The 19072-nt window shown below is 42.1% G+C and overlaps 1 protein-coding gene across 14 annotated transcripts in view; it reads right to left on the bottom strand.

The window, feature by feature from the left end:
- LOC110525313 (ras GTPase-activating protein 1) overlaps nt 1-18312 on the bottom strand; it is a 51262-nt gene extending 32950 nt beyond the window's left edge. For 4 of the 14 annotated variants that reach the window (XM_036979444.2, XM_036979446.2, XM_036979448.2 and 1 more), the window contains exon 1: nt 17044-18312. In XM_036979444.2, the coding sequence (XP_036835339.2) occupies nt 17044-17573 (530 nt within the window). In that variant the 5' untranslated portion in view covers nt 17574-18312. Of the gene's footprint in view, nt 1-1362; nt 1777-17043 lie in introns of those variants that run through there. The other 10 variants (XM_036979450.2, XM_090237040.1, XM_090237042.1 and 7 more) reach the window with 5 other exon arrangements.
- Between the last annotated feature and the right edge of the window lie 760 nt (nt 18313-19072).

Genomic DNA, 19072 nt, shown 5'->3' with positions numbered 1-19072 from the left:
ATTTAGGCTACCCGATTTCATTAGACTACTCACTGAAAACATTATTTGTCAGGACCAATGTGAGATTCCTCTACAGATGGACTTACACAATGATATTATTTGTAGTTCAAAATAGCCACTTTGAAGGAAGAGGTTTCAAAATCATTTTTTGGGAAAGCATTTCACAGCTTAAACCCTCAAATTGTGCCAAGGGAAACAAGCCAATAGCCTATCTATATACCATGTACTGTCTTTTCCCTTTCACCAGGCTCCTCAAATCAAATGGATGAATCAGAAATGCATCTGTGTTTGAGCATTCAGGACATGACCTCTAGTTAGCCCTGGACGGATGGAGTGGAGGGCAGGAAGGAGAGAGGGACAGGGACCTCTCGATTTCCAAGGGCTACATCTCTAGGGCTGAGAGGGCAGACTCAGCTTGTTGATGTTCGATTGAGGAATTACCATTTCTCTCTGGCTCTAGTTCTCGTGTGCATTCCCTCTCCTGTTTTTTCCCCTTCATCCTCTCACAATGGATGCCACCATGCTAAAATATCTCAGAAGATGTCAAGTCACTCCTTATCAGCGTCAACAAGTAATGAAACTGCACCACTTTAGATCAGCGATGTGCCTCAGCTGAGCTGCCAGCGGTCATGAGGGGAAACAAGCCAATCACGCTTTCCCATCACGAATGGGATTGTCCTCCTTAACTGGTACCCACAAGGTCTAGCAAACATATAGCCTAGAGCTGAGCAAAATGCCTGCAATAAGTGATTGATATGGTCAGTGTCAATAATATTTGGTTTATCATCCAATCTCTAACATTGCCTATTTCAATTTATATTAAACTTCATCAACTGTTTTATTTAGTGGTCATCAATTTGAATTAGGAGTTTGCTTTATTCCAATGTAAAATAAAAGTGTTAAAAGTTTTCATGTGCAATTTTCTAAAAACAAAAATGTGATATTTGGAGCCCTATTCAAATGAGATGGGGATAATGTAACTTGTCATAATATGAATGAAGACTAGAAAAACTCAAAGGAGCATCAAGTTGTAAGTACAGGAGGAGAACCTAGGGAACATATGCTACATCATTATATAGATCGCAATTTGTCTACATCAATGGAGCCAATTAATGTGGACTCCAACAATCGATCAATGAAATATAGAATCATAGCATTAACTCACCCAAACAAAAAGCAAAGCCTTACAAATTATATTTAGGGGAATAAGGTATGGGTAATTCCAAGAACCCTACTCTGTCTGGTAGAGATGAATAACAAAGAGAGAGAAAAGAGATTGTGTATAATCATGCACCTCAGTCTCCTGTCCTACCAGCCTGTTAGGAAAGTAAGGAGGGCTGGATGGCTAGGTGCCACACTTACGTGGAGTTTGCTCTCTGCTGCATCTCCTGGTCTGTCCCGCTCTCTCACAAGGAGTTCCCGCTCCACTGATGCTGATTGTTCTGCTGCCGAGGAAAACGTTGAGTTGGAGTGACTAGGGTCTGAGTGCTCCGGTGCGGAAAGCAATGCAAACACAACTCTAAATCCATCTGTGCTATGCTATGAACCTGCCACCCAGATAAAGTCATCTCCGCACTCTAGGGTCAGTAAGCAGCAACCAAAGGAGGAAGATGGCTACTGGAATGGACCTCACATAATATGCTGGAAGTGATGCTAAGTGATTTAAAAAAATATTCTGATCAGTTGTCCAGTTTCCTTAAATCGTCTAAACACTGAGGGAAGAGGTTTGTCATACAGGATGAGGAGGCTGAGTCCGTCTGCATCTTCAAGCCAAGCAGAAAGGATGAATCTCTCTCCATTTCCCTCGCCCTCTGGAGCCTAAAATAAAGCCACGCATCATGAGCACGCAGCCTATAGGTTTAATGAGAAGTGGGGCAGTGGGGGTAAGGAGTGGCATCACACGAGTGAGGTTGCATGGCAACAACACACATAATCCCATGACCTCCGGGTGCTTATGTGAACAGCTTACATACAACCACACCTGAAGCTAGCGGTGTGCATGGTTCAAAACACACCCACCCTGAAATTCTGTATTGGTTACAAACCCCGGGATTATTTAGGTAAATGTACAAAATGCCACAGCTTCAAAACACTGCATGGATTTATGCACTAACCAGACCCTTCAACTTGTCTCTAACCAATTTTTTTGTTTTTTCTTTCCAGTAGGGAAAAAGGGAGCAGCTGTGAAAATGCTCTATTTTTCTTCACACATGGAATGTCACAGCTTGCTACCCTCTGTCAGAGCGAGAGAGTGACAGCACACGGACTTGTTTGACGCACACTAGGGATGGGCATTTGAAATTAGTGATTTTTTTGGGATATATTCAGATAATTGAAATACATGCGTTTTAAAGAAGAAGAAAAACTGGGGGGGCGGGGGGGTAAACTTCAATGGAGAATTGCTCCTGCAACTCGAGAGCCGATCTGCTGAAACAAGCAAAATGCAGCACAAGGGTGGGGGGGAGGGGCGAGAGAGGAGTAGGGGCCGGTGTGTGGCATGGAAGTAGAGTGCCCGTCTTGACTGCATCAAATCATTGACTTGCCTAGTTAAATAATGGTTAAATAAAAATAAAATAGTAAAGCTACAGTAGCCAGCTAAATTAATCAACTAGCAAGGCTATTTTGCTGCACTCCTCAGCCAATGTCGACAACAATGTCTACAACAACTCCAGCCTACTCCTCATTTAGCCAACTTAATTACAATTTAAAATTCCATTTGGTATTTATTAGAAATCTCCCACTTCCCATGCTACACAGGGATCTTCTGACTATATCGCTGTTTTGATTGGCCGACAACACAGCTACACGTATGAAACGTATGTAGGCTACCAGCATGCATTTCATGATTTATTTTTATAAAAAAGGGGCACACTAGGCTTGGACAATAGCCAGATTTTCATATTGTCATACCGTCCTCGGTAATACCGTAATCGCACACACGGGGCGCTAAAAAAGGCCCCCAAAAAAAAAGCCCCTCGGGCCTCGATTACCAGAATTCTAACAAAATTGGCACAAACTAATAGCGATATCAGATTCGGTTAGTTAAATGCTAACGAGCGAAAACAGAACAAAATATAAAAACGCAACATGTAAAGCGTTGGTCCCATGTTTCATAAGATGAAATAAAGTATTTCAGAAATGTTCCATATGCACAAAAAGTATTTACATCCCTGTTAGGTGAGCATTTATCCTTTGCCAAGAATTCATCCACCTGACAGGTGTGGCATATCAAGGAGCTGAATAAACAGCATGATCATTACACAAGTTGACCTTGTACTGGAGACTATAGAAGGCCACTAAAATGTTCAGTTGTGTCACACAACAATGCCACAGATGTCTCAAGTTGAGGGATTGTGCAATTAGCATGCGGCCTGCAGGAATGTCCATCAGAGCTGTTGCCAGAGGATTTAATGTTGATTTCTCTACCATAAACAATGGTGAAGGCGGCTTAAGAGAATCTGTCAGTACGGCCAACTGGCCTCACAACATGTAACCACGCCAGCCCAGGACCTTCACATCCGGCTTCTTGACCTGCGGGATCTTCAGTCACCCAGACACCTGATGAAACTGGGTTTGCACAACCAAAGAATTTCTGCATAAACTGTCAGAAACAGTATCAGGGAAGCTCATCTGCGTGCTCGTCATCCTCACCAGGGTCTTGACCTGGAGTTTGGCATCGTAACAGACTTCAGAGGGCAAATGCTCACCTTTGATAGCCAATGGCACGCTGGAGAGGGTGCTCTTCACAGATTAATCCCAGTTTCAACTGTACCAGGCAGATGGCAGACAGCGTGTATGGCGTCATGTGGGCGAGCGGTTTGCTTATGTCGTGGCTGTGAACAAAGTTCCCAATGGTGGCGGTGGGGTTATGGTATGGGCAGGCATAAGCTAAGGCCCATTGTCGTGCCATTCAGTCCTGTATTTGGCTCCATCCATCTTCCCATCAATTTTAACCATCTTCCCTGTCCCTGCTGAAGAAAAGCAGGCCCAAACCATGATGCTGCCACCACCATGTTTGACAGTGGGGATGGTGTGTTCAGCTGTGTTGCTTTTACGCCAAACATAACGTTTTGCATTGTTGCCAAAAAGTTCAATTTTGGTTTCATCTGACCAGAGCACCTTCTTCCACATGTTTGGTGTGTCTCCCAGGTGGCTTGTGGCAAACTTCAAACAACACTTTTTATGGATATCTTTAAGAAATGGCTCTCTTCTTGCCACTCTTCCATAAAGGCCAGATTTGTGCAATATACGACTGACTGATTGTTGTCCTATGGACAGAGTCTCCCACCTCAGCTGTAGATCTCTGCAGTTCATCCAGAGTGATCATGGGCCTCTTGGCTGCATCTCTGATCAGTCTTCTCCTTGTATGAGCTGAAAGTTTAGAGGGACGGCCAGGTCTTGGTAGATTTGCAGTGGTCTGATACTCCTTCCATTTCAATATTATCGCTTGCACAGTGCTCCTTGGGATGTTTAAAGCTTGGGAAATCTTTTTGTATCCAAATCCGGCTTTAAACTTCTTCACAACAGTATCTCGGACCTGCCTGGTGTGTTCCTTGTTCTTCATAATGCTCTCTGCGCTTTTAACGGACCTCTGAGACTATCACAGTGCAGGTGCATTTATACGGAGACTTGATTACACACAGGTGGATTGTATTTATCATCATTAGTCATTTAGGTCAACATTGGATCATTCGGAGATCCTCACTGAACTTCTGGAGAGAGTTTGCTGCACTGAAAGTAAAGGGGCTGAATAATTTTGCACGTCCAATTTTTCAGTTTTTGATTTGTTAAAAAAGTTTGAAATATCAAATAAATGTCGTTCCACTTCATGATTGTGTCCCACTTGTTGTTGATTCTTCACAAAAAAATAAAGTTTTATATCTTTATGTTTGAAGCCTGAAATGTGGCAAAAGGTCGCAAAGTTCAAGGGGGCCGAATACTTTCGCAAGGCACTGTAGGTCCTAAATGGCAGGAAATTTGGCTCCAGTGATGTACTGGGCTGTATGCACTACCCTCTGTAGTAGAGGTCAACCAATTAATCGGAATGGCTGATTAATTAGGGCCGATTTCGAGTTTCATAACAATCGGTATTTTTGGACACTGATTATTGCCGATTACATTGCACTCCACGCGGAGACTGCGTGGCAGGCTGACTACCTGTTATGCGAGTGCAGCAAGAAGCCAAGGTAAAGTGTTAGCTATCATTAAACTTATAACTTTGTAAAACTTGTAAAAAAATCTTAACATAGTCACTAGTTAAACTAGTAATATCATCAACCATGTGTAGTTAACTAGCTTGTCCTGCGTTGCCTGTTAAATTATCATTGAATCACAGCCTACTTCAACTAACTGGTGATTAAACAAGTGCATTCGTGAAAAAAATGCACTGCCATTGCACCAATTTGTACCTAACCATAAAACATCAATGCCTTTCTTAAAATCAATACACAAGTATATATTTTTACATCCGCATATTTAGTTAATATTGCCTGCTAACATTCATTTCATTATTTATTTGATTGATGTACAGTCGTGGCCAAAAGTTGAGAATGACATATGAATTTTCAAAGTCTGCATGATGACAATTTGCATATACTCCAGAATGATCAGATGAATTGCAATTCATTGCAAAGTCCCTTTTTGCCATGCAAATGAACTGAATCCAATTTTTTTCCCCCACTGCATTTCAGCCCTGCCACAAAAGGACCAGCTGACATGTCAGTGATTCTCTCGTTAACACAGGTGTGATTGTTGACGAGGACAAGGCTGGAGCTCACTCCATGCTGATTGAGTTCGAATAACAGACTGGAAGCTTCAAAAGGAGGGTGGTGCTTGGAATCATTGTTCTTCCTCTGGTAACAATGGTTACCTGCAAGGAAACACGTGCAGTCATCATTGCTTTGCACAAAAAGGGCTTCACAGACAAGGATATTGCTGCCAGTAAGATTGCACCTAAATCAACCGTTTATTGGATCATCAAGAACTTCAAGGAGAGCAGTTCAATTGTTGTGAAGAAGGCTTCAGGGCGTCCAAGAAAGTCCAGCAAGCGCCAGGACCGTCTCCTAAAGTTGATTCAGCTGCGGGATCGGGGCACCACCAGTACAGAGCTTGCTCAGGAATGGCAGCAGGCAGGTGTGAGTACACAGTGAGGCGAAGACTTTGATTATGGCCTGCTGTCAAGAAGGGCAGCAAAGAAACCACTTCTCTCTAGGAAAACCATCAGGGACAGACTGATATTCTGCAAAAGGTACAGGGATTGGACTGCTGAGGACTGGGGTAAAGTCATTTTCTCTGATGAATCCCCTTTCCGATTGTTTGGGGATCCGGAAAAAAGCTTGTCCGGAGAAGACGAGGTGAGCGCTACCATCAGTCCTGTGTCATGCCAACAGTAAAGCATCCTGACATCATTCATGTGTGGGGTTGCTTCTCAGCCAAGGGAGTGGTCTCACTCACAGTTTTGCCTAAGAACACAGCCATGAATAAAGAATGGTACCAACACATCTTCCGAGAGCAACTTCTCCCAACCATCCAGGAACAGTTTGGTGACGAACAATGCCTTTTCCAGCATGATGGACCACCTTGCCATAAGGCAAAAGTGATAACTAAGTGGCTCGGGGAACAAAACATTGATATTTTAATTGACAGCATGCCAGGGCAGATTGCAGAGGTCTTGAAAAAGAAGGGTCAACACTGCAAATATTGACTCTTTGAGGTACCCCTGAGGTGCCCCAGTGTTGAAGATCAGTGTGGCAGATGTGTTACCTACCCTTACCAACTGGGGGTGGCCCATCAGGTAGTACAGGATCCAGTTGCAGAGGGAGGTGTTTAGTCCCAGGGTCCTTAGCTTCATGATGATCTTTGTGGGCACTATGGTGTTGAACGCTGAGATGTAGTCAATGAACAGCATTCTCATATAGGTGTTCCTTTTGTCCAGGTGGGAAAGGGCAGTGTGGAGTGTGATTGAAATTATGTCATCTCTGGATCTGTTGGGGCGGTATGCAAATTGGAGTGGGTCTAGGGTTTCCGGGATGAAGGTGTTGATGCGAGTCATGACCAGCCTTTCAAAGACCTTCACGGTTACCGACATGAGTGCTATGGGGCGGTCGTCATTTAGGTATGTCATCGTTGCTTTATTGGGCACAGGGACTATGGTGGTCTGTTTGAAACATGTGGTTCTTACAGACTTGGTCAGGGAGAGGTTGAAAATGTCAGTTGGTCCGCGCATGCTCAGAGGACACTTCCTGGTAATCTGTCTGGCCCCGCAACCTTGTAAATGTTGACCTGTTTAAAAGGTCTTGCTCACATTGCCTACAGAGAGGGTGATCACACAGTCATCCGGATCACATCAAGCAGTATAGTCTTGAACACACCGCCCATAGTCAACAATCAACTTTTAATTTCCAGCAAGGGACATTTGTTTTTTTACTCACATTAATTCATACAACATACATTGGCATAATTGTCACTAATTGACACTGATGGAGGGTGAAGTCTTTAGAGCCCAGTCTGAATGTTGCCCCATATCCATCACAGTAACCACACAGGAAACAAATATACAACCTTATGGTTGCTAATCAGATTCCCTGGAATAAGACAAACCTACCCAGAGCTTTTGACCCATTTAAAATCAGTGGGCTATTAGAGTTCCAAGGGCTTTGCTCCCCCTCCAAAAATGACTAGTAATCATGTCCCATCTGATTTAATTGACAACGGGCTAATGAGGGAAGAACACCCTGAGGGTTGTTCTCTCACTCTCAAACTCAGAGGAAGTGTTTCAGTGTAGTCATACGTTTGATTAGTCATAGTTAGGTAAACTATTCAGTAGCTAACTGTGTTTGTTCTGTGACAATGGAGAGTAAAAGTTCTGAAAAGGAATGATAAAAAATAAAATCCCAAACTATTGTAGAATGCCTGAAGAGCCTGTGGAGGCCACAATGAGAAGCTCAGAAGTCTTGGAAACAGGAGATAAAAAGGCAGGCCAGTGTGGGTATGGAGGGACATGACAGAACATTGCATAACATGTAGAAAATGCATGGAAACTGTATGCCTTATCAATGCAGTGTTTGACCAAATATGAACATTACCATTATTGCACAGATGTATGCATTTAGTTTGCAAGACGACAAAAACATAAGAATGTAGCTACAACCGAGAGGACTGTCAACCACCATCCCGGCATTTAGTTTTAGAGTGGTGTCTTGTGGCTTTTCAGCATTGCAGCAATTTCAAAAGCTTAGGCCAAGGAAATTAGGCTACATTAATAAGGTTCTCAAAGGGCCAAGCTAATTCTAATTGTTGGGATCACCACTCAGCAAATCTGTGTAATTACTGAGACTTTTTTTAAAATTAAAGTGTGTATTGTTATAAAAAAAAGAACTGTAGTATTTGGCTCTAAAGATAAGCGGCTGCGTCTCAGCAAGGGGATAGGTATGTAACTTTATCCTCGTGCAATTAGGAATTCCACCAGTGCCAACTTTCAAAAAAGGCAATTAGGAAGCGTGGGTGCCCAATTAGCACTTCAGCAAGAGACATTTTCATGACCAACTGCTTATCTGGTGGTTTTTCTGTGGGGGGGGGGGGGGGGGTTATGACTAAATCCTCTAATCTTCGTGGAAACAAAATCAGCAGCTTGTTTCGAGGTACCCTGTTTGTTTTAGCTCAGGCACTGGGCTGGCGTTCTCCGAGGTGGGGAGAGCGACATTAGGCCTGCTGGCATCTTCGTTATGCAGTTGTTCGTCTGAAACATTAATCCCACCGCTGCCGCCATTGTTTATGAATAAGCCTCTGTTGTACAGATGCGTGAATGAGTCTGCTGCTGGTTGCGTTGCTCTCCCTCTTCATGGCATTCTACAAAGTGCTAAGTTAAGCACCTCTAAATGCACATGAGAATTAAAGACTATAGCGTCTGACAGTCTCCAGGGTTGATGAACCTATGCTGCAAATACCAGGTCACCTCAGAAGTGGCCTTTATGATAACATTTTAGCAAGACATTCTCCAGAGAAAGTACGCCAGGTATTGTATTTACTAATCACCAGCAATACTGGTAAAAATGTAGGCTATTTGGGCCTAGCCTACATGAGTTTTCAAATGTGTTTATTAAGATACCACACAATGGGTTGATTTAACCTCACCAAAACTGTGTTAAGTTCACTGACTCTTGGGCTATGCACCGTGTACTTGACTGACTGCCTTTAGAGTCAGACTACGTATCATCCATGGGACGGCACCACTGCTTCAGACAGTCACCCTGCCAAGGCTCCAGTCGACAGCCCTCTGTCCACATGTGGCAGTGATCCACTGTGAAGAGACCCGCATCTTAATTGGGTCATCATTTAAACTGTCCTAAAGAGTGGTCCATTAGGCTCCCAGGGAAGTAAGGGTATGCAGCTCTGAGTGTGACATTGTAAAGAGTCACCTATGGACTTGTGTGTAGATGGTGTGTGCATTCCAATTAGTGAATTTAAGCATTAGCTAAAATGTATTAGGGCCTCAACTATAATGTGTCAATGAAACTGCTATATTTCGCTCTGTAGTGGATCTGTGCTGATATATTTATTTTCAATGAAGCCTAAATCACTCAATAAGAAAAATGACTTGATACGAAACTGTTTTGTTCTGGTATTTGGTGTTATATATGACAAGATGAGGTAGGGTAATTTGTAACCACTGGCACAGCATCTCACACCACATGCTAGTTTGCAGCAGCCAGGTCACCGCAGCTCAACCAACACACACCATATTAAGATATACAATACCAGATAAAGAAGAGGAACTTGTGTTGCATCAGACTCCAGTCGTGTGAAATGTCTCACATTGAGTCAGTGCAGTGGACTGATGAGTGGCTGGTTAATATATATATTTTTTTTTTAAACACCTCACTACTCAGGTTTCCATCCAACCATGTCATGCAGATTAATTACCTGACTAGGGCTCCAAATACAAGTTAGGAGCACCAGAAAATACCTATTTAAAAACATATCATTTTTAATTGATATACAGCTTTTATTGGGCCTATATTAATTAGTTACAGTGCCTTGCGAAAGTATTCGGCCCCCTTGAACTTTGTGACCTTTTGCCACATTTCAGGCTTCAAACATAAAGATATAAAACTGTATTTTTTTGTGAAGAATCAACAACCAGTGGGACACAATCATGAAGTGGAACGACATTTATTGGATATTTCAAACTTTTTTAACAAATCAAAAACTGAAAAATTGGGCGTGCAAAATTATTCAGCCCCTTTACTTTCAGAGCAGCAAACTCTCTCCAGAAGTTAACCTGTTAGAGCTCTAGGGGCGCTATTTTATTTTTGGATAAAAAACGTTCCCGTTTTAAGCGCAATATTTTGTCACGAAAAGATGCTCGACTATGCATATTCTTGACAGTTTTGGAAAGAAAACACTCTGAAGTTTCAGAATCTGCAAAGATTTTGTCTGTAAGTGCCCCAGAACTCATTCTACAGGCAAAACCAAGATGATGCATCACCCAGGAATTAGCAGAATTTCTGAAGCTCTGTTTTCCATTCTCTCCTTATATGGCTGTGATTGCGCAACGAATGAGCCTACACTTTCTGTCGTTCGCCCAAGGTCTTAGCAGCATTGTGACGTATTTGTAGGCATATCATTGGAAGATTGACCATAAGAGACTACATTTTCCAAGTGTCCGCCTGGTGTCCTGCGTCGAATTCGGTGCGCAATTGCCAGCTGCTTCTACTTTACCATTTGATTCAGGGGAGAAAGCATGTGTCCAAGAACGATGTATCAATGAAGAGATATGTGAAAAACACCTTGATGATTGATTCTAAACAACGTTTGCCATGTTTTCAGTCGATATTATGGAGTTAATTTGGAAAAAAGTTCGCGTTTTGAGGACTGAATTTTCAGATTTTTTTTGGTAGCCAAATGTGATGTATAAAAGGAGCTATTTCTAATACACAAGGAATCTTTTTGGAAAAACTGAGCATCTGCTATCTAACAGAGTATCCTCATTGAAAACATCAGAAGTTCTTCAAAGGTAAATTATTTTATTTGAAGGCTTTTACGTTTTTGTTAATGTTGCGTGCTGGATGCTAACGCTAATGCTAACGCTAAATGCTAACGCGAAATGCTAACGCTAGCTAGCTACTTTTACACAAATTATTGTTTTCCTATGGTTGAGAAGCATATTTTGAAAATCTGAGATGACAGTGTTGTTTACAAAAGGCTAAGCTTGAGAGATGGCATATTTATTTCATTTCATTTGCGATTTTCATGAATAGTTAACGTTGCGTTATGGTAATGAGCTTGAGTCTGTATTCACGATCCCGGATCCGGGATGGGGAGATCAGAAAGGTTAAGTGAAGAACTCTGAATGATCCAATGTTGACCTAAATGACTAATGATGATAAATACAATCCACATGTGTGTAATCAAGTCTCCGTATAAATGTACCTGCACTGTGATAGTCTCAGAAGTCCGTTAAAAGCGCAGAGAGCATCATGAAGAACAAGGAACACACCAGGCAGGTCCGAGATACTGTTGTGAAGAAGTTTAAAGCCGGATTTGGATACAAAAAGATTTCCCAAGCTTTAAACATCCCAAGGAGCACTGTGCAAGCAATAATATTGAAATGGAAGGAGTATCAGACCACTGCAAATCTACCAAGACCTGGCCGTCCCTCTAAACTTTCAGCTCATACAAGGAGAAGACTGATCAGAGATGCAGCCAAGAGGCCCATGATCACCCTGGATGAACTGCAGAGATCTACAGCTGAGGTGGGAGACTCTGTCCATAGGACAACAATCAGTCGTATATTGCACAAATCTGGCCTTTATGGAAGAGTGGCAAGAAGAAAGCCATTTCTTAAAGATATCCATAAAAAGTGTCATTTAAAGTTTGCCACAAGCCACCTGGGAGACACACCAAACATGTGGAAAAAGGTGCTCTGGTCAGATGAAACCAAAATTGAACTTTTTGGCAACAATGCAAAACGTTATGTTTGGCGTAAAAGCAACACAGCTGAACACACCATCCCCACTGTCAAACATGGTGGTGGCAGCATCATGGTTTGGGCCTGCTTTTCTTCAGCAGGGACAGGGAAGATGGTTAAAATTGATGGGAAGATGGATGGAGCCAAATACAGGACCATTCTGGAAGAAAACCTGATGGAGTCTGCAAAAGACCTGAGACTGGGACGGAGATTTGTCTTCCAACAAGACAATGATCCAAAACATAAAGCAAAATCTACAATGGAATGGTTCAAAAATAAACATATCCAGGTGTTAGAATGGCCAAGTCAAAGTCCAGACCTGAATCCAATCGAGAATCTGTGGAAAGAACTGAAAACTGCTGTTCACAAATGCTCTCCATCCAACCTCACTGAGCTCGAGCTGTTTTGCAAGGAGGAATGGGAAAAAACTTCAGTCTCTCGATGTGCAAAACTGATAGAGACATACCCCAAGCGACTTACAGCTGTAATCGCAGCAAAAGGTGGCGCTACAAAGTATTAACTTAAGGGGCTGAATAATTTTGCACGTCCAATTTTTCAGTTTTTGATTTGTTAAAAAAGTTTGAAATATCCAATAAATGTCGTTCCACTTCATGATTGTGTCCCACTTGTTGTTGATTCTTCACAAAAAAATACAGTTTTATATCTTTGTTTGAAGCCTGAAATGTGGCAAAAGGTCGCAAAGTTCAAGGGGGCCGAATACTTTCGCAAGGCACTGTACTTTTGAAGCAGGCTGTGCCCTAGAACCTAATATAACTGTAAATAGTACATCACTGGGGCTAAGCTGCCTGCCATCCAGGACCTCTACACCAGGCAGTGTCAGGAAGGCCCTAAAAATTGTCAAAGACCCCAGCCATAGACTGTTCTCTCTACTACCGCATGGCAAGCGGTAGCGGAGCACCAAGTCTAGGACAAAAAGACTTCTCAACAGCTTTTACCCCCAAGCCATAAGACTCCTGAACATGTAATCAAATGGCTACCCAGACTATTTGTATCATGCGTGTATCCCCTCAACCCCTCTTTTACACTGCTGACACTACTCGGTTTATATATGTAGGTATGGTTATCACTTTAACCATACCTACACGTACATACTACCTCAATTAGCCCGACTAACCGGTGCCGGTATATAGCCTCGCTGTTATCCTTCACTGTTTTTTTATTTCTTTACTTATCCATTGTTCACCTAATACCTATTTTTTTTACTTAAATTGCACTGTTGGTTAGGGCCTGTAAGGAAGAATTTCACTGTAAGGTTGTATTCGGCGCACCTGACAAATAAACTTTGATTTGAAATACATTAGTTTATTAGGAAAGGTAAATTGTTAATATGAATACCTGTCACAGAAATTAGTAAGTCATTTGTGGAATATTAGGTTTCTATATTATGTAAAAATGACTATTTTCCTATTGAGATACATTACATAGAAAAAATGTAAATGTCAGGTTTGTGATGGGAACGCATTTTATATTCATGTCTATGATCATTGGTCTCCGGAAGAACAAGCTATACCTTTTGCTTTCTTTCTGTGCCCCCAAATGTTTGCATATGCTGGTAGATGTACCAGGTTGTTAGCCAGCCAGCCAGCCAGCCAGCCAGCCAGCCAGCCAGCCAATGAGGTAACATTACTGAAGTATAAACAAACAGTTAACGACACGCAAGTAGTTTTAGAACAGCACACATGGTTTATGAATATATTTTATCTGCACTTTTTTTTCCTAGTGCACTCGGAGAAAAAATAATGAAACAGCAAAGCCTCATCATTACAACAATTATAAAATCTGAGATTTTCCTTCCTAGTCTCACAGTACACCCAAAATAAAACTCCTGGTCGCACAGCAAAATATTTAGTAAAAGAAAAATTGGTTGCACTTTAGAGCCCTATATATCTGACGTATTAAAAAAAAGACTGGGCTGATGGAAACAAGAAATGTCAGTACAATTTAATAAAATGTCGACAGAATGTTGTCCTTCAACATGGTGGGATCTTTTAGTTAATTAGGCGAGAAATTGCATTGGGAATGCCTTAATGCTCAAATATTGATATAATAACCATCATATTAAGGTAAACTTGGAGTCACGTGAAGATATGTTGTCAGGTCCTCCCACTAAAGATGAAATAAGTTATGAGTCACTTCACAGGGTGATGAAAGTCCACAGTGATGAGCATGATGCTCCTTTCCAATAGAGGAAATTATTTTGGTGACACGATGATCAGCTGCCATTTGACAAATCAAAATTATCATAATAATTCCCGATGTAGGCTAGCCTACCGGTACTATTTAAGAGCTGTTGGCTAGAACATATGTGCCAAGACCAGAGTGCATATATGCTATTTAACACAACAGTTTGTGACAAAACTAAAATAGATAGTGTTGAAAATGCAATGGAAATACATTGAACTTTAGATTTTTATTCAGGACATAACTTACGCAACAAAAGTACCTTCTATGCACTAAATCATCGCGCAATGCTTTATATCCGCAACAAGTCAGTTTGGTGGAAACACACCACTGGTGAGAAAGTGCATGTTTTCTTTATGCAGATTTTAGAATAAGTGCATGAAAATCTGTCACCAATTGGATGGAAACCTAGCCATTGTGGAAAACAGGGGGGGGGAATTAAAATCAGTCCCCTTCATTACATCTTTGCTACTTGCCTGGTGCCCCAGCAGAAAGGGATGTGAAGGAAACAGGAGGAGAATCCACTGACTCATTGAGCTAAACATTTATTTTGTCAGCTAAAAAGGTGGCCAATCTGACAGGGAGATATGTACCTTTTAAAATAAGAGGTGATTTCACACTCCAGACCCAGTTATTTCCATATCTCACAGCGTGAGGCCAGAAATGATAAAGCTCAGCACTTCACTAATGAGACTGACAAAAGCGAGTGCCACACACACACTACAAAGATATATAGGCTAATATGATTGTGTAGGGAAACCCAATATGTTTAATCCCCCACAATGGATAGTCCTACTGCAGCAACACTTGACACAAAAGCCTGCAGCAGCAGACATTGGCTACCCTTACTCAGGAGCGGGATGTGAGAAGAATTATTATTCCATTAGAAAACATTTCCATTGAATATGGTTATGACCACATGATTGTGTGGTTAAAAAAAGAGAACCCTAATTTGTGGCCAGAACAATGAATATAAAAACATTTATTGACAAGTGCTGGATAGATTTCAAATCTGCTACACCTGCCGCATTACAATGATTCTGGGAATTACAGTATCAGTCAAAAGTTTAGACACACCTACTCAAGGGTTTTTCTTTATTTGTACTATTTTCTACATTGTAGAAAAGTGAAGACATCAAACTATGAAATAACACATATGGAATCATGTAGTAATATATTTTTTTAAAGTGTTAAACAAACCAAACTATATTTTCTATTTGAGATTATTCAAAGTAGCCACCCTTGCCTTGATGACAGCTTTGCACACTCTTAGCATTCTCTCAACCGGCTACACCTGGAATTCTTTTCCAACAGTCTTGAAGGAGTTCCCACATTTTCCTTCACTCTACAGTCCAACTCATCTCAAACCATCTCAATTGGGTTGAGGTTGGGTGATTGTGGAGGCCAGGTCATCTCATGCAGCATTCAATCACTCTCCTTGGTCAAATAGCTCTTACACAGCCTGGAGGTGTGTTGGGTCATTGTCCTGTTGAAAAACAAATGATAGTCCCACTAAGCCCAAACCAGATGGGATGGCGTATCACTGCAGAATGCTGTGGTAGCCATACTGGTTAAGTGTGCCTTGAATTCTAAATAAATCACTGACTGTCACCAGAAAAGCACCCCCACACATCACACCTCCTCCTCCATGCTTCGCATTGGGAACCAAACATGCAGAGATCATCCGTTCATCTACTCTGCGTTTCCCAAAGATAAATTTGGACTCATCCGACCAAAGGACAGATTTCCCCTGTCTAATGTCCACTACTCTTGTTTATTGGCCCAAGTATGCATCTTCTTATGAGTGTCCTTTAGTAGAGGTATCTCTGCAGCAATTTGACCATGAAGGCCTGAGTCACACAGTCTCCTCTGAACAGTTGATGTTGAGATATGTCTGTTGCTTGAACTCTAAAGCATTTATTTGGGCTGCAATTTCTGAGGCTGGTATCTAATGAACTTATCCTCTGCAGCAAAGGTAACTCTGGGTCTTCCTTTCCTGTGGCAGTCCTCATGAGAGCCAGTTTCATCATAGCACTTGATGGTTTTTGCGACTGCATTTGAAAAAAATGTCAAAGTTCTTGAAATGTTCCAGATTGACTGACCTCCATGTCTTACATTAATGATGGACTGTTGTTTCTCTTTGCTTATTTGAGCCATCTTCTGTATACCAACCCTACCGTAGCTTGTCACAACACAACTGACTCGAACGCATTAAGGAAAGAAATTCCACAAATTAACAAGGCACACCTGCTTATTGAAATGCATTCCAGGTGAAGCTGGTTGAGAGAATGCCAAGCGTGTGCAAAGCTGTCATGGCTCGCTACTTTGAAGAATCCCAAATATAGTTTGATTTGTTTAACACTTTTTTGGTTACTACCGGATTCCATGCATGTAATTTCATAGTTTTGGTGTCTTCACTATTATTCTAAAATGTAGAAAAGTTTTTTTTGTTAAAGAAAAACCCCTTGAATGAGTAGGTGTCCAAACTTTTGACTGGTACTATATATTGCATTCATAATTGTATACAAACAAACTGGCTGAGTTGGGAGAATAATCTAACCTGTAGGTATGCAAATATTTCTCTACATTATGAGATATGGAAATTGTTTTCAGGACAGGTTCATGCATTATTCACTACATGGCTAGATTGATGATCAACAGCCTGAACCCCCTCATTCAATGTGACTGCCTACCTGTCATTTGGGGCATGTTATAAAACTGCAGTAGTCAATTTGAATAGATACTAGAGCACTGGTGGTGGATGCATCCGGAAGGAAATATACCCAGGACGGTTCAATAAAACCCTCTTTTAGATTGTTAGCTAGGTGTCAATGAACAATAGAACAATTTGAGTGAATATGAAAAGTCCTTACTGGTTAGTGGGCGGCGCTGAGAGCGGGAAGACCACCTCCTCTTCCTCGTATTCTGGTCCATCCTGCATCTCGCTTTCATCCACAGTGCCGAGTCCCCCGTAGCCTGTGGGCAGCAGAGGTGGTGGTGGTAGTGGGGGGAAGACACTGGGCCCGTCTGGACCCGCCGAGGTGGGTGATATCCGGCTGCCGGGCCCCTCTGAGGTGGGGGAGTAGCACACACCGCCAATGGTCCCTGAGCTTGTTCCTTGACAAATTGCGTGTCCACCACCACCATTCCCTGTAGCGGACAAGACTGGTCCGGTAATATCTCCTCCAGATACGGGGTAAATCATACTCATATCAGGGAGGGCGTCCGGGGAGGTGTTCGACTGGTAGCGGGAGTTTGGTGCTGATCGCTGGCCAAAATCAGTGACCCGCACTCTGGTCTGATTGGGATAAAACGGAAAATGGGCCGTCTCGGGGCCTCCGCCGCCTGCCACCCCTGTCGAGACAGAGCCCGTGTCCTCACTACTGACCTCCGCAGCTATCATTTTAAGGAAAATGTGTAGAGGGGAATATGTCAAGAAGGGAACCTGCCCTCCCCCTCTAGTCTTGAAGCACTCCTTCACTGTTCGGGTTATTAAAAACACCACCAAAGTTTATTGGAAAACAACACGTTTAGTCAGCTAGCTTAGCTAACGTTAGTCGCTAGCAAAACGCTACTGTAGCTAGCGAACACCGCTCACTCACTAGCTAACTAACGTTAGCTACTGCAGAGACACTTGAGGAGTTCTGGCTAAGTCTTCATTGTTTCATGAATTTAAAGTTCAGTGAGAATTGATGTTTTGAAAATAACGTTTAAATACCTTAAGGCAGAAGCAGATGTCGTATTTATTTCCTTTTTTCCTTGTCCTGCCTGCTCCTTCGGCAGCCAGCAGCCCACTTGTCAGGGAGTGTTGTTTTATTGTCACTGCCTGTGTTAAATCCCGTATTTTTGCTTTTGTTGTTTTGTTCCTACGGAGTTCGCAAACGGTCTCCTCTGTCACCTGAGCCTCTGGTGGACTTAATTTACCCAATGTAGCCCAGCAGGTGAGAAAATTACAGCAATTCTTTCTTGCGTAACTTCTCTTTTCTTTTCTTTCTCGATTACGGGGCTGATGGCTTGCTGCCGCCGATGTTCGCTCGCTCGCTCCCTCCCTCTCTCTCTCTCTTTCTCTCTCCCTTTTCTCGCTTGGCGCGTGCTAGCTCACGCGCAGGCCCAGCCAAGCGAGTACCGAGTAAAACCACGACACGAGCTTCACCCATGATATCTGGCATTGTATCCTATCGGTGGTCAAGAAATCTGAAAGAGGTAGTTCTACTCAATTCTACTCTATTATATTCCGTTTTAATGTAGAATAGAATAGTTTATTGTTTTCAGGAGGAAATTATTTTCCACACGCTTATATCAAACAAACCAACATAGGCAATAATTAAGCAATAAAGCCCGAGTGGGTGTGGTATATGGCCAATATGCCACGGCTAAGGGCTGTTCTTCGCACGACGCAACGCGGATTATCACAAACCCCCGGGCCTTATCGCTATTATAAACTGTTTACCAATGTAATTAGAGCAGTAAAAATAAGTGTTTTGTCATACCTCTGATATACCACGGCTGTCAGTCAACCAGCATTCAGGACACGAACCACCCAGTTTATAAATGAAATGTAGGCCTACTGGTATTTTTGTATTTATTTAACCCTTATTTCACCAGGTAAATGGACAGGGGAAATAGTTACAGGGGAGAGGAGGGGAAGCCTAGTCTTTTCAATAAGACACATTTTGTCAGAAGTATCCCCCCAAATCTATAAATGATTAATATCTCAAAATCTAGAAATTATTCATATATTTATATTTATTATTATTATTACCTTCTGATTTGAAACACAACAAAGCTAGCACATTTGGTTCATTGGAAGTTGTGGGAACGTACGTTTTTGGATTCTCATTGGTTCTGGGAACGAAGCCATACGTTTCCTGATCGATAAAACAGAATGTTTTTTTAAACGTT

This window comes from Oncorhynchus mykiss, chromosome 6 (assembly GCF_057628025.1).
Source record: "Oncorhynchus mykiss isolate SJ-2025 chromosome 6, ASM5762802v1, whole genome shotgun sequence".
Classification (NCBI taxonomy): Eukaryota; Metazoa; Chordata; class Actinopteri; order Salmoniformes; family Salmonidae; genus Oncorhynchus; species Oncorhynchus mykiss.
The sequence above is the reverse complement of the archived record's forward strand: the minus strand, read 5'-3'. Positions and strand labels throughout refer to the sequence as shown.